General features: G+C 34.5%; 1 protein-coding gene across 4 annotated transcripts in view; it reads left to right on the top strand.

Annotated features, from left to right (window-relative positions):
- LOC662676 (potassium voltage-gated channel subfamily H member 6) overlaps nt 1–15,270 on the top strand; it is a 38,159-nt gene that overhangs the window by 5,455 nt on the left and 17,434 nt on the right. For 3 of the 4 annotated variants that reach the window (XM_008196431.3, XM_015980893.2, XM_008196432.3), the window contains exons 3-8: nt 4,552–4,701; nt 4,751–4,892; nt 6,019–6,231; nt 6,424–6,518; nt 6,576–6,724; nt 6,882–6,962. In XM_008196431.3, the coding sequence (XP_008194653.1) occupies nt 4,552–4,701; nt 4,751–4,892; nt 6,019–6,231; nt 6,424–6,518; nt 6,576–6,724; nt 6,882–6,962 (830 nt within the window). Of the gene's footprint in view, nt 1–4,551; nt 4,702–4,750; nt 4,893–6,018; nt 6,232–6,423; nt 6,519–6,575; nt 6,725–6,881; nt 6,963–8,897; nt 9,534–15,270 lie in introns of those variants that run through there. The other variant, XM_015980894.2, reaches the window with a different exon arrangement.

The raw sequence follows: 15,270 nt of genomic DNA, 5'->3' as shown, positions 1-15,270 counted from the left end.
TGCTCTACTAAAATCAATCCACACACTATGATCCATAATTCAAAAATGAACACGTTATGTATAAACTTTTTGACATTACATCCATCGCAGTCAACTCAGCGCCCGGCTATTTCGGACACCTTATTTACCCATAGGCTAATTTTGAATGGTTTTCCAAATAAACAAATGCGAGGACGACCAAAACTGCAACCAACCAAAGCAAACAATTTTCCTTTTTCTAAGCCACTTTAGTTGCAAACTTTTGCGTGGTTGGCAATGAAAATGAGAGTCGAAATGTTGGCAAAAATACGAGATTTTAATTACGTAAACAGGAACCTTATTGAAACAATTACAATTTGCAAACTTGATAATAGAGAAAATTCTCGAGGCAACTCTTGGCAATTGTTAGAAAAAGTTGGCACTGTGACAAACAACAAATTATAAAATTCCTAAAGCGCCACTCACTGCATTTTGACGAATTAATTAAGAACTAGCGTTTGAAAATATAAATAAATTTCTTCTTGCAACATTAACAAAACATAAATCTCTGTTCCGGCGTTCGTTGTTCCAAAATAAGCCGACCTCTAAATACGCATTTAAAATCCTCTCATTAGAAGAAGCGAAAAAGATAAGAACCTGACACAACTTCTCGCCGTCCGAAAATAAACATCATCATGTGACGTCGTCGTCTAAGGCGTCGTTAAGTGTGACGTCACGACGCCAAGTGACATATATTTCAATGTAAAAATAACACGAGGGGAAAGTAAAGTTGCCATTTATTTTTTTGCATTGAAAAATGTTAAGTTAATCGTTAATTAAATTTTAATTGCGGTTAAAACGTTCTCTAAACCGGCCTTTAGTGTTTTTTATTTTAGGTTGGTTTAGCAAAGTATCGCAAAAAGATTGAGTTTTTAATACAAAAACGTGCTTCAATGACGCTCCAAAAATTTCGATTTAATTTTGTATTTGTTCAGCTCATTTTTAACAAAATTCTATGAATTGTTTTTCTTTTTGAAAAAATTCTACAACACCCGAAAATGGGCGAATTTTCTTGCCGTTTTTAATCTAATTAGTGATTTTTATAGTCAGGTCAGGTCAGGTCATGTAAGACAAGTATTTACTATAGTGGAAAATTTTATTCAACAAAAAAATTCATAACTCAAAAACTAATAGTCGTAGAGCAATGCGGTTTGTTCCATTGAATTCAGCGGCTCATTTTCTGTATTATACGAACTTTTCATGAGATTTAAAATTTTGATTTTTTTTGCCAAAAATTAAGATACACATTTTCTATGGTGAAAAATTTTATTCAACAAAAAAATTCATAACTCAAAAACTAAAAGTCGTAGAGCAATGCGGTTTGTTCCATTGAATTCAGCGGCTCATTTTCTGTCTTATACGAACTTTTCATGAGATTTAAAATTTTGATTTTTTATGCCAAAAATTAAGATAGACATTTTCTAGGGTGAAAAATTTTATTCAACAAAAAAATTCATAACTCAAAAACTAATAGTCGTAGAGCAATGCGGTTTGTTCCATTGAATTCAGCGGCTCATTTTCTGTCTTATACGAACTTTTCATGAGATTTAAAATTTTGATTTTTTATGCCAAAAATTAAGATAGACATTTTCTAGGGTGAAAAATTTTATTCAACAAAAAAATTCATAACTCAAAAACTAATAGTCGTAGAGCAATGCGGTTTGTTCCATTGAATTCAGCGGCTCATTTTCTGTATTATACGAACTTTTCATGAGATTTAAAATTTTGATTTTTTTTGCCAAAAATTAAGATACACATTTTCTATGGTGAAAAATTTTATTCAACAAAAAAATTCATAACTCAAAAACTAAAAGTCGTAGAGCAATGCGGTTTGTTCCATTGAATTCAGCGGCTCATTTTCTGTCTTATACGAACTTTTCATGAGATTTAAAATTTTGATTTTTTATGCCAAAAATTAAGATAGACATTTTCTATGGTGAAAAATTTTATTCAACAAACAGATTCATAACTCAAAAACTAAAAGTCGTAGAGCAATGCGGTTTGTTCCATTGAATTCAGCGGCTCATTTTCTGTATTAGACGAACTTTTCATGAGATTTAAAATTTTGATTTTTTTTGCCAAAAATTAAGATAGACATTTTTGATGGTGAAAAATTTTATTCAACAAAAAAATTCATAATTCAAAAACTAAAAGTCGTAGAGCAATGCGGTTTGTTCCATTGAATTCAGCGGTTCATTTTCTGTATTATACAAACTTTTCATGAGATTTAAAATTTGATTTTTTTTGCCAAAAATTAAGATAGACATTTTCTATGGTGAAAAATTTTATTCAACAAACAAATTCATAACTCAAAAACTAAAAGTCGTAGAGCAATGCGGTTTGTTCCATTGAATTCAGCGGCTCATTTTCTGTATTAGACGAACTTTTCATGAGATTTAAAATTTTGATTTTTTTTGCCAAAAATTAAGATAGACATTTTTGATGGTGAAAAATTTTATTCAACAAAAAAATTCATAACTCAAAAACTAAAAGTCGTAGAGCAATGCGGTTTGTTCCATTGAATTCAGCGGCTCATTTTCTGTATTATACGAACTTTTCATGAGATTTAAAAATTTGATTTTTTTGCCAAAAATTAAGATAGACATTTTCTATGGTGAAAAATTTTATTCAACAAAAAAATTCATAACTTAAAAACTAAAAGTCGTAGAGCAATGCGGTTTGTTTCATTGAATTCAGCGGCTCATTTTCTGTATTATACCAACTTTTCACAAGATTTAAAAGTTTCAATTTTTTTGCTCAAATTTCCTGATTTATACACTTAATTTCATTAAGAGATGAAAAAAAAATTTTTTTTAAACACTCCAGCAAATTTTTATGGACTTCTATATGTCTTAACAACCTACTAAAGTTGTTAAAAGTCCACAAAAAGTCCATTTGTCCGATTTTTTGATGTTTGATTTTTTCAGTTTTTGTCGCGATTTTGGTCGTTTTCCGGTACTCGGAACATTTATCGAGCAATAACTCAAGAACTATTAAAGATAACCCCTTGAAGTTTATTATCGTTGAAAAGCTCTTTAAATTATCTATATTTTTCAAAAAAGATCATTGTTCTCCGACTAATAGTTTTCGAGAAAATTGCAAATGAAAGCAAAAATAAGTAAAATTTTAAAAAATTCATAACTAAAAAACTATTGAGAATTTGGCAATTTTCTTGATGCCAAACGATTCCCCGGATAATTTCACGTAGGCTTACATCAAAATAGTTCCACATTTTCGAATAGTTTTGCCGTAATTGAAAAAATTAATCTAATAAATTAGTGATTTTTATAGTCAGGTCAGGTCAGGTCATGTCAGCCTAACTGAGTAATTTAGGATCATTTTGTAGATAATTGCTTCTCTGAATCAAAACAACACTATTTTCGACTAAATTTTCAGCTTAGTTTAGAAAAAAAATCTGGACTTTAATAAAAAAACGCTCAATTTTTAAAATTTTTCGTTGATTTTTTAATAAATTTTACTAAACAGCTACGTTTTTGGCTGGAAAAGGTACTAAATTTAGTAATTTTTCGGTCTGAAAGAAAATAACTCAACTCAAAAAAATACAAAATTTTCACACAATCGTTATTTTTTTCATGTTTTAATATTTTACTGGTTAAATGTTGGTCGATTGTTATAAGTAAAAAAAGATTGGTTATTTAACTTAATTGTAATCCGGGTTAGGGATTAACCTCATTATTAATCTCTTTCCCCCTTGATTGGCTTTTCCTTATCTCGCCCTCAACTCCAGGAATTTTCCCTCATCTGGCACCCATTTTCGGCTGATTAGTTATTCCGACGGCCCCGCTTTTGACGTAGTAAATATATACCCACTTCCTTAAATAGTAGCTACACCTTAAAGATTTTAACCCCGGTGGCTATACCATCGATTCGTTTAGTTCGGACCACGACGCTTAAAGTAACACACACACTTCTTGTGTTGTGCTTTCGTGATAAAGCTGCACTTTGATAACACACCAATCGATACCACACAAAGACGATTTTGAGGACGGTATGTGGGCTTTTCTCTTATTCAACTTTTATCAAAAGGAATCTATTAAATCCATCAATAGGCGGTGTTAAGTGTGTGCGAGCGAGAATTGTGGCAAAATTATTATTCAGGTCACAGTCTTGAATTTTTATTTAATTAATTTTCAAGGAGCGCGAGAATCTAGTGCATCTCAAAATAATAAAGGAGTTAATGTCAAAGCTATTTTTACGTACTTGTTGCCCAACAAACCAAAATTACACTACAATTACAATAATTATTATTAGGGCTAATTAACACGTTTTCGCAATTAAATGGACACACCAGCATTTTGCGCTCTTATCTTATCAGGACACGTTAATTGGCGCAATAACACTCAATTTTACGGCGTTAATCCACTGTTTACAAATTAACCAAAACTTGTAACTCTAATCCCACCATAAATCTAAATCTCCGTGATTTTTAGTGCGTGACTTTTAATTAATTTTCCGCCGTGGTTAAATATTCAAGAATTCAATCCAACATTTTGATTGAGTTCGATTTTCCAGGCTCAAAGTTCCTATGTTCCGAAGTAATCGCCCCCATACGGAGCGAAGTGGATGACATAAGTTTGATTATCATCAATTTCGAAGACTTAACGGCGGTTCCGACGGCGTCTCTGGAAAGCAGTCCCGTGGGGAAACCCCGACTTAGCAAATGTGAGTCCCCCAGAATTTTTTTTTGGGAAATACCAACACAAAAAAACAGTTGACAGGGCCAGAGCCTCGTTCAGACAGAGTCTCAGGTTGGGTTCGAATTTGCGAGGAAGAGGCCTTAGACTAGCGGGGTATTTGACGCCCCCGAGTGACGTAACCGCCGCCGAAGAGGAGGCGGATACTTTGGAGCAATGGTGAGTCGCGAGGCGAAGCCGAGTGTTGCATTAAAAGTTGCGTGAACAGTGAGCGTGCTTTAAATGACAAACAACCTCTCCAGCAACTGTCATCGGTCCTCCAATCACGGCACGCACTTCTTGTCTTGTCACGAATTTAATTACAAGTGTAATCAATATTTTTTAGCCATTTCACAATTACGTTGCATGTAAGATCAGATTTTGGACGTAATTATTGTGATTTTTCACCACTAACATGCAAATTATTTGTATGCAGTGTTTCGAGATTTAATCGGAATGCATTCTTGAAATTTAATTTTTTTCCAGTTGCTAAACTTGTTCAAATGTGATTTTTTTACGGTTATTTCGGGCCGCAATTTCATTTTACGACACTATAATTCCGATTTAGGGACAATCTGGGGGCATACCGGGTGTTTAAAATTTCAAGGTTTTGCATTTTACGACCACACTGATTGGAATATTTCGGGTGTTTCTCGTATTATATACTTTTACAGGGTGTGAACTTTTTCGTGGCATCGAAAAATGCAGTAGCCATAGCTTTTTTCGCATAGGTTGCCATGGAAACGTGAATAAAATATAAAAAATCAAAGTTTTACAAAACCAAATCACATGAAGGAAATTAAATTACACTGAAGAGAAGATATAAGCTTTCTTTATTGATTTTCCAAACACTGTTTCCAAAACTTTAAAGATGACAGAATTACCGATTTTTGAAGTGAAAGCTGCAAAATAAAAAATTATTCAAAAAACTCGAAATATTTCGAAAACGGTTAAATTTAGGTATAGGGAAAGCTGATCAAAATCCTCTTAAATTAACTTGATTTATCTAAAAAAGTAATAAAAAACATATCTTCCCGTTTAAAATAAGAGAGTTAACACCGACTTCCGGTATAACCGGAAGTGCCACCTTGTTGAAAATATTTTCATTCTAAAGGACCTGACGGGTTATGGCCGTACACCAATTTTCAGACTTATATCATTATTAGAACTTGCAATATTTTGATTTTTGGGACAGTTTGGAGGCATACCGGGTGTCCATAATTTTACGGTTTTGCGTTTTGTGGCCTCCCTGATTGGAGTATTTTCGCGGGAGAGGTCTTAAATGAAAGAGAATGAACTTTTCTAGTCCTCTGACATCGAATTCTCCGACTCCCATTCTGGAACAGACTTGGGTGTCGAAGACCGAAGTGCCGACGGCTACGACGCACACAACGATTGCACTGCCGTCTCAGACCAAAGAATACACAGCTTTGGCGATATCACATAGTGCGCCAACGAGCCACCAAGCCTCGTTTGAACGTGGAGAAAGTGTGGAAAGAAGTAGACCACCGATCACTAGGTAATAACTTGGCCGAAAAATTCGGTAAAAAACTGCACCTGACGTTTAACCGTGAGTGGGTGCACAATCTGATTCACTTCTATAAGTGTGTTTAAATTTAAAATTTTGACGGCGACGTCAACGCGTAACGAAAATAGATGAGATGCATGTGGTGTTAGATTAGTTTTCGTCTGAAGAACATATTTTTTTTAGGCACCAAACACCAAATAGAGTCTCGCATGCGACAAGTTTAGATGCTATAGCTAGGAGGCAGTGTTTTAGGACAGGATATCCCACTGTTAGTGTTTGTAAGTGTGTTACAACCTTAAACAACCACCCAGTATCGCAAAAAATCATTCCAACAGCCAATAAACCGCACTTGAGCAAGCAATTTCCCAACGTTTCGTCCGAGAGCGATTTACAACGCTACAGAACGGCCCCACAATCACACGATCGCAAAAGTCCAAGTCTGAGCAACCCCACCGATTCGTCAAAACAGAAAGTCTGTCCCCAGGTGAGAAAAATTATGCTAACTATAACTATAAAATTATAATAACTTTAAAATACGAGCCGCCACTGGAGTCGATATAATAGAAAACTGTAGGCGCTTTCGCGCGACTGCATCTAGATGGCGGCTTGCAGACGCGGCTAACTCGAAAAATTCGTTTCAGTTCTCGTTCCAAGACAATGGATCGGCGAAATACTTCCAAAGTGGGATTCACACGCCGAAAATGGGCGAAAAAGTGGCTCAGGTGAGTGAAAAAAGTGACGTTTGAATGTATTTCGTTGCGCATTCGCGTCGCGATCGATAACAAAGCTCCCGATTTGTGTAGTTTCGGAAGCGGAAGCTTGCTAGTACGTGTCGCCACCTAAAGCGGATCACTTCGCTTTCTTTTACCGTAAGAGAAAAAAGCAGGCATTGCATCGCGCTTTCGGATTCTACGATTTGTAAAAATTGTTTCTTTATATTTATGAGAGGCTTCCACGCATTTTGCACCACATTTGCGATTTATTCGCCCGGCGCATCCACCATTTATCGCCGATTAAAATCTAGTAGCTTGTAATGCATGGCAAGGACAAAGCGAAACTTTCAGGGTTACTGCAGTGGCGGAGGGGGTTGAACTCAGGAGGACTTGCATGAGAAAGGGCGTAGTTTCAGCTATTTTTCCCTAATTTCAATTCATTAAATCATTAATTTTTACGCAAAGTAAAATAATTTTTATTTTATTTAGTGAAATCTTTGTTCCCTCACTAAGTGTAAATTATCTTAAAACAGAGTGTCAGAAATAATAAAATATGATAACATAAAATGATAAATGATTTTATTATCAATTTTTTATAAAGACAAGATTTCTTTAAGTTATTTAAATATATAAAGACAATATACGAAAGCCTTATATTTTTTACCTTGTTGTAAAAACAATATAACAATACGACAAACGTCATAAAAGCCAAACGTATACATTACCGTCTCATATCGAAAAGATTGTAGCTACGGTTTTGGGGGTGTCATTTTTTTTGGTCGCGACTGTACCTTACACTTTTAGTCGTAATAACATAATTTTAGGGAACATTTTTCCAAAAAAATGATCGATCTAGAACTCCTATTTTTGAAGGATTTTTAAAGTGCTACTTATTTATAAAGAGTTCGAAATTAATTTGCTTAGAAAATTCCAGTCATTTCATGGTGATAAAATCTTCAACTGTAAACATTTTTTTGAAAGATATTGTAATTGCCTATTGCCTATAATTAACTTAAAATCAATAAATACTTGGTACAACCATGGGATTTTTATTAACCGGAAGGAATATTAAATAAATGCAATAAAGATTCTCTTATATTTGTATAAAAACCTTTGCCTCTAGCGTCTTTATTTGGCTAATTGCTCGTACAATTTTTAAAATGAGCTTGACCTTTCCAGTTCGAGAAAATAATAATATTTAGTTCATGTTTCAAATTTAATGAAAAGAAAGTAGTGCAAAAGCTTGCCTCAGCAAAAAGCTCGTTAGCAAATTAAATTAAAACAAAGTAACGAGACGTAAAATTTTAAAATTGCAACGTTAACGTGTTGCAAAATCTCTTATAAAATAAACAGAGTTATCGATTCGTGTCATTAAATAATCATCTCAAATTACATCAAAATTGTTGTCAACAACACGCATACAAACACCTCTACACACACCAATTCATTCGTATTAACAAAATTAACCATTGTTGAGTCAAATGCGACAAAAATGACACGCAACTGCTTTAATTAACGTGATGTCAAGCACATGACAAAAAATGTAAAAATATAACATTATGTCAAAAGACGATACGAATAAAAATAGAATTTTTAAATCGATGTTATCGTACTGTTTGCTGTTTCAAAACTATAAAAACGCCAACGCCGTATTTTCTCACAAAATTAGTTGTTATTATATGGTATATAATATGTATAATATGTAATAATAATTATATATATATATATATATATATATATATATATATATATATTATATAATTATATGTTATATTATACCATGTGTTTTTAAATGATTCTCATCTAGTTAACTTTGAAATTATTTTGAAATGGAAGCACGCAGGATAAATGAATTGTTAAAAAAAAGAAAAAATAAGGAAAATTGTCCGTGAGCGCGTTTTTGGGCCACCCTGTATATGGAATTTTTTATTTTTTTCCCGTGCGGGCGGCCATGATCCAGTTAACCCCCTCGGCAGCTGCTTTGCATTATGGATTATTTTTACCCTTGCCTCGGCAAATCGCACCACCGCGTTTTCCGAATCGAAATTTCGCCGCGTTCTAGCGGCAGAATTGATCCGTTTCCGTGCCAGACGAAACCACGCACATTCCGCCCTATAGTGTGTAAAATGTGACGGCATCATGTTGCTCAAAAACCAACCAATGGACGACATCAATCCAGAAAACATCACCATCATCAAGAAAATCATCGACGATTTCGAACAGAATCCGGGGAAAGTCCCGAAAAAGCGGCGTTGCCGCAGCTGCAAAATCAGTCAAAGCGATTCGTTGATACATCGGTATCGGCGTTGCCAGATTTCGCCAAAATCCGGGAGTTTGGACGGGGCGTTTTTTCGGGTGAGGTGTCGGGGGACGAGTTTGGAGAATTTTATTCGGAGTGAGGATGAGGTGTATATTAATTTCGCGGAAAATGGGGATGATAATGGCAACGCCGACGCGAATGCGTTTAAACCGAGAGTTAGGAGGAGCTTTCTTAAGGCGAATAATGTGGGGGTGGACGAAGTTAAGGCCTATATGGAGTCGAAGAAGCACCAGGAAAGGGTGACCAAGAATGTCAAAGAGGTAAAGTGGAACGATTATGTATTGAGTTGTATTGGAAATTAAAGAGCAAGGACAAAAAATACCCTTGTAATCGGCGCCTCAAAGTCTCGTAGGCGTTACACAGATTTATTTTCGACACAAAAAAATGTTGTTCCTAAAAATACCGTTGTAATCGGCGCCTTAAAATCTAGTAGGCGTGATCTGGATTTATTTTTTATACAAAAAATATAGTCATTTGTTATTTTTTAAAATAATGTTGAATTGAATTAAAAAAATTAATATTGAATTAAAGGCGCCTTGAAGAGCTAGGACAAAAAGTCCGACATCGTTGTAATCGGCGCCTCAAAATCTAGTAGGCGTTATCTGGCTTTATTTTTTATACAAAAAATATAATCATTAGTTATTTTTTAAAGTAATGTTAAAGAATATATTAAAGTGAAGGCGCCTTGAAGAGCTAGGACAAAAAGTCCAACGCCGTTGTAATCGGCGCCTCGAAATCTGTTATCACTTGTTATCAACATTTGATTGGTAGTCATAAGTTATTTTCTAAAGTGATGGCAACAAAATATACGGAATTCAAGGCTCCTTAAAGAGCTAGGAGCAAAAGTCCGACGCCGTTGTAATCGGCGCCTTAAAATCTAGCAGGCGTTATATGGATTTATTTTTTACAAAAAAAAGTCATTAGTTATTTTCTAACGTGATGGCAAAAAATATACTAAATTGAATAAAGGCTCCTTAAAGAGCTAGGACAAAATATCGGACACCGTTGTAATCGGCGCCTTAAAATCTAGAATGCGTAATATGAACTTATTTTTGACACAAAATTTTTTATTTATGTTTTTTTACGTGAAGACAAAAAATATACTGACAAAAAAGACAAAAAGTGTGATACCGTTGTAATCGGCGCCTAAAAATCTATTATCGCTTGTTATAAAGATTTAATTGACATAAAAAATATACTCATAAGTTATTTTCTAAAGCGATGTCAAAAATATACTGAATTGAAAGCTCTTTAAAGACCTAGGAACAAAAGTTCGACGCCGTTGTAATCGGCGCCTTAAAATCTAGTAGGCGTTATCAGGATTTATTTAAAAAAAAATCATTGGTTATTTTCTAAAGTGATGGTAAAAAATATACAAAATTGAATGAAGGCTCCTTAAAGGGCTAGGACAAAATATCGGACACCGTTGTAATCGGCGCCTTAAAATCTAGCATGCGTGATATGGATTTATTTTCGACACAAAAAAAATTATTTATGTTTCTTTTTTAAGTGAAGACATAAAATATACTGACAAAAAAGACAAAAAATCCGACACCGTTGTAATCGGCGCCTCTTTGAACTACCCTGTATAACAAATTGTGTTGGGTAATTTTTAAATTTTGTGTTTCACGTTTCACTATTATTTACTACGAGTTTAATCTTTTGAAACTTTGTAAAGCTCATCTTGCGCCATATCATGAAAGATCTATTGATTAGTCTGTCGCCTCAGTGTCAACGAACCACCCAAGCCCCTTGATCCCTTGTTTCGTTATTCGAAATTTTGAAGAAAACACTTAGCAAAAGTACACTTTACATTAAGACCTCGCTTTGTGGTTTTTAACTTTCCAAAGTTCAGTCTTGTGTCATTTCATGCAAAATTTATATCAATTTGAATGAATCAAAGCCATTGGCTATGACAAATTTTCTTGTTATTCTTGTCCCTGATTTGAAATTTTCGGTCGTTTATTATTCAAATTTTACAATAGAAAAAAAATTGCGGTGCTTTAATTTACGTTGAGCAAATTGGCTAAATCGGGGATCAAGTTCGCTGCAGTTAAACTAATCGTTATTGGTGCGTAATTTGAACCGAGTTCAATTTAGAACGAGTTCCAGAGGGAAAAATTGAACTAACCCTGAATTTAGAAAAATTAAGTTCAGAGGTCAACAAGCCTTCGCTGCTCCTTTGTAACAAAAGTTGAGAAAACAAAAGGATTCTAATTAGGACGAGGAATAAAACGCAACATCAAACAACTCGAATTTATTATTTTTCGTAGGAATTCAACTCAATTCCAAAGTTTGGATGCGCCACAACTCCATTAGCTATGTGATAATTTACTTAAATAGTTAGGTTTATTTGGTGTCGCGAAATATTTGCTTTTCATTTGAAACTTAGTCAATTAATTATATACTAAGCGTCCTTAAAACAGTTATTGTGGTTCAATATACCGAATTTTTATTTTATTTTCTCTCAGAAATTTGGTTCAGTAACGTTCTATTTCCGAATTGTTCCCATAAAATGTGAATAAATTCGTCCAAGGCCACTTCCTCATTCCATCTCCAAGGCCATCTTTTCTGCACCGCGCCGTCCACGCGTCCAGCACGTGTCTAGCCGCCATTTTCTCCACCATTTTCCCCTTAATTCCTAATAATCGCCTCGTAATCGCCAATCGACACTTTCAAAACCAATCGAAATTGAAAGAAACTGTAACAGAATATCCGGACGAAATGATACATGAAAAAAAAGACCAGTCGGAATAAAGGGTGAATCAATAAACGAGGTCGTTTTCAAGGCGCATGTCGACGAACCCTACGCAAAAGGATAATGTCGACTATTGTCGCATACGGAAACGATGACTTTTATGATTGTTATCAGTTGTTTCAATTACAAGAGGAAGGAAAAGCCGACATTTCAAGCTCAAGGTTAAGCAGGCGGCTCGCATTTACTGGCATATAAGTTTAATTATGATCGTAGATGGCGCTGTGTTAATTTGGCGGCTTTTTTAAGTTTGTTTTGGCTATTTTTATCGAAATGTTTCGTGTCAAGTTTCATACCGTGTCACTGTCACTTAACGTAAAATTGGCTCGTAAACATCCAAAATCAATTGGAGAAATGTCGTCTCACAAACATATAATAAAAACAGCACGAATATACGGTTACAAATTGAGAAAAGAAATGAAAAACTCTCGAATGATATTGTTCCTGATTGCTTTTTTTGTTTGTTGACTAAAAAATGTGATTTACACTTTGTTTTGGTTTACTACGAAAAAAATGAGAACAACCTGCACACATTACTATTAATATTCAAAATGATCATATGAACTAATTAGAATAAGCGTTGATTTTTTTATTTGACTGCCATCATTCATTTATTAATTTTGATCATTTAATAATAATTAATATAAGTCTAATAATTTCTTAAAAAAACGGCGAAAATTTTTCGTTTTTGACTTTTTTTTACTTTTCGAACGCCGATTACATCGAAGCTGTTAGAACTAGTTCAAAAAGTAAGAGACCATTGTAATCGGCGTAAAAAAATTACAATATAACACAACAAGTTTTTAAAAAAAGAAGTTCAAACGCCGATTACATCGAAGCCAGAAGAGCTAGGACAAAAATTCCGCCGTAATCGGCGTACTATATTCAAAAAGTTAATTAATTTTGACTATTTTACAATTAGTATAAATCTTATAATTTCCTAGAAAAACGCCAAAATCTTTTCGTTTTTGACTTTTTTTACTCTTTAAACGGCGATTACAGCGAAGCTGCTAGAGCTAGCTTAAAAAGTGCGACACCATTGTAATCTCCATGGAAGGAACTATAACATAGTACAAATTTCAAGTCCATATTTTGAAAAACGATGTTCAAACGCCGATTACGTCGAAGCTAGAAGAGCTAGGATAAAAATTCCGCCGTAATCAGCGTACTATATTCAAAGGATTATACGAACTTATCGTTAGAATAGGCATTGGTTAATCAATTTTGACTATCCGACAATTAGTATAAATCTTATAATTTCCTAGAAAAACGCTAAAATCTTTTCGTTTTTGACTTTTTTTACTCTTTAAACGGCGATTACAGCGAAGCTGCTAGAGCTAGCTTAAAAAGTGCGACACCATTGTAATCTCCATGGAAGGAACTATAACAGGTGCAAATTTCAAGTCCATATTTTGATAAACGATGTTCAAACGCCGATTACGTCGAAGCTAGAAGAGCTAAGATAAAAATTCCGCCGTAATCAGCGTACTATATTCAAAGGATTATACGAACTTATCGTTAGAATAGGCATTGATTAATCAATTTTGACTATCCGACAAATTTCTTAGGAAAACACCAAAATCTTCGTTTTTTTTATTTTTCAAACGGCGATTACAGCGGAGCTATTGGAGTTAGCTCAAAAAGTGCGGCACCATCGTGATCTCCATGGAAAAAAACATAACATGACGCAAGTTTCAAGCCCATATTTTGGAAAAAAAATTAGACGCCGATTACGTCGAAGCTTGGCCAAAAACTCCGACGTAATCGACGCTTCATATCAATTTTTTTTTAATTTGCGCCAACTACACGAAAAAAATTCTACTTATTCTAGTTAGTACAAATTCAAATTAAAATTGTAAATGAAAAAAAAATAACATGATGAGACTAGATACAAGAAAAATTTTAAAAATTCAAAAAATATCGCAATAGTTTTTTCAATTTTTTTAAGCAAAATAGGACGCGAAAAATATTCTTGTCCTAAAATTTTCTAAAGCGAGTTTTTTAATAATATTCCAGGTCACGGAACAATGCAAATCTCGGTTAACATCAAAATATTATTTTGTTGAATTTGTTGCCTCAACTGTTCCAAATGGAATTAATTATTATATTTGAATGCGAAATGAAGGGAACCAAGGGAAAAATCGGGGGCGCACCAATTTCTCCAATGTGTTGTTTTTCATTTCGATTTTTTTCTTGAAATTCTTTAATTGTTTTCGTAATTCGCCGCCGCCGCCGCCACCGAGTGCGCCGCCTTCCGATTTCGCCCCTGTTGCATCCCTGCGCACTCCGGTCCAGGATAAGCCTCTCCTCTGACCGTTTTAGTATCACACAAAACCGTTCCAAGACAACGTCAATAACTCAGTTCGTTGCCAATCATTACACAAAACTATGAATGAAAACGCGCTCAAAGTGTCCCAAGTGCTCAGTGCGACCCCGGTGGCAGGACGTCTGGAAAAATGTAAAGATTTTGGGGCTGGAGGTGTGATAAATGGCGAGATTCTCCCAGATTTTGGCGCCAATTGATCGCTCGTGCCATGAAATTACGTGGGGTTTAATCATTTGCTTTTTGTCGCTAGGTCTTGGGTAATTAGGACGGGCCCCAGTGGCCATATTTCTAATTAGAAAACTGGAGACAAATTTGCAGAGTTTCTCTCCAGGGAGAGAATTTAAAACACACTTTTATTTGTGATTTACGAATTTATTTACGAATTAATTTTGCGACTTTGTAATTAAGTTCGATTGATTTCAAGTGCTTCCGATTAAATGACCAATAAATGTTGTAATGTAATACCTATACAACATCGATTGTTAGGTGAGCATCCACGAATAAACTTCTATCGATTGCGACACTCTCACATGTTAATTGCTCTAATCACAGGCTGAAATGTAACATACGGAAGAAAATCACGCGATTGTCTAACAATTTAAACGGAAGTTTAAGTTATATCGATTGGGGGAAACACACAATCGGGGAGAATGCCGTCTGGGGTGGCTTTGACAGGTTTCATCGACGCTTGTGATCCATACACAATTTTTTCTACCATTTCACAAAATCTTGAAATTGGCGTTTTTTTTTCTATTATTTTAAAATACAATTAGTTTTTTTTTCTATTATTTTAAAATACAATTAACTGAATTATGCCAACTTTGCACCAAGAGTAAATAGTTTTTTAATCGTTCAAAAGTCAATCGAAAAAACGCAGGGCTTTGTACGTTTTTTTGTGTTTTTTGACTTTAAATTT

Source organism: Tribolium castaneum, chromosome 8 (assembly GCF_031307605.1).
Source record: "Tribolium castaneum strain GA2 chromosome 8, icTriCast1.1, whole genome shotgun sequence".
Lineage (NCBI taxonomy): Eukaryota > Metazoa > Arthropoda > Insecta > Coleoptera > Tenebrionidae > Tribolium > Tribolium castaneum.
The sequence above is the reverse complement of the archived record's forward strand: the minus strand, read 5'-3'. Positions and strand labels throughout refer to the sequence as shown.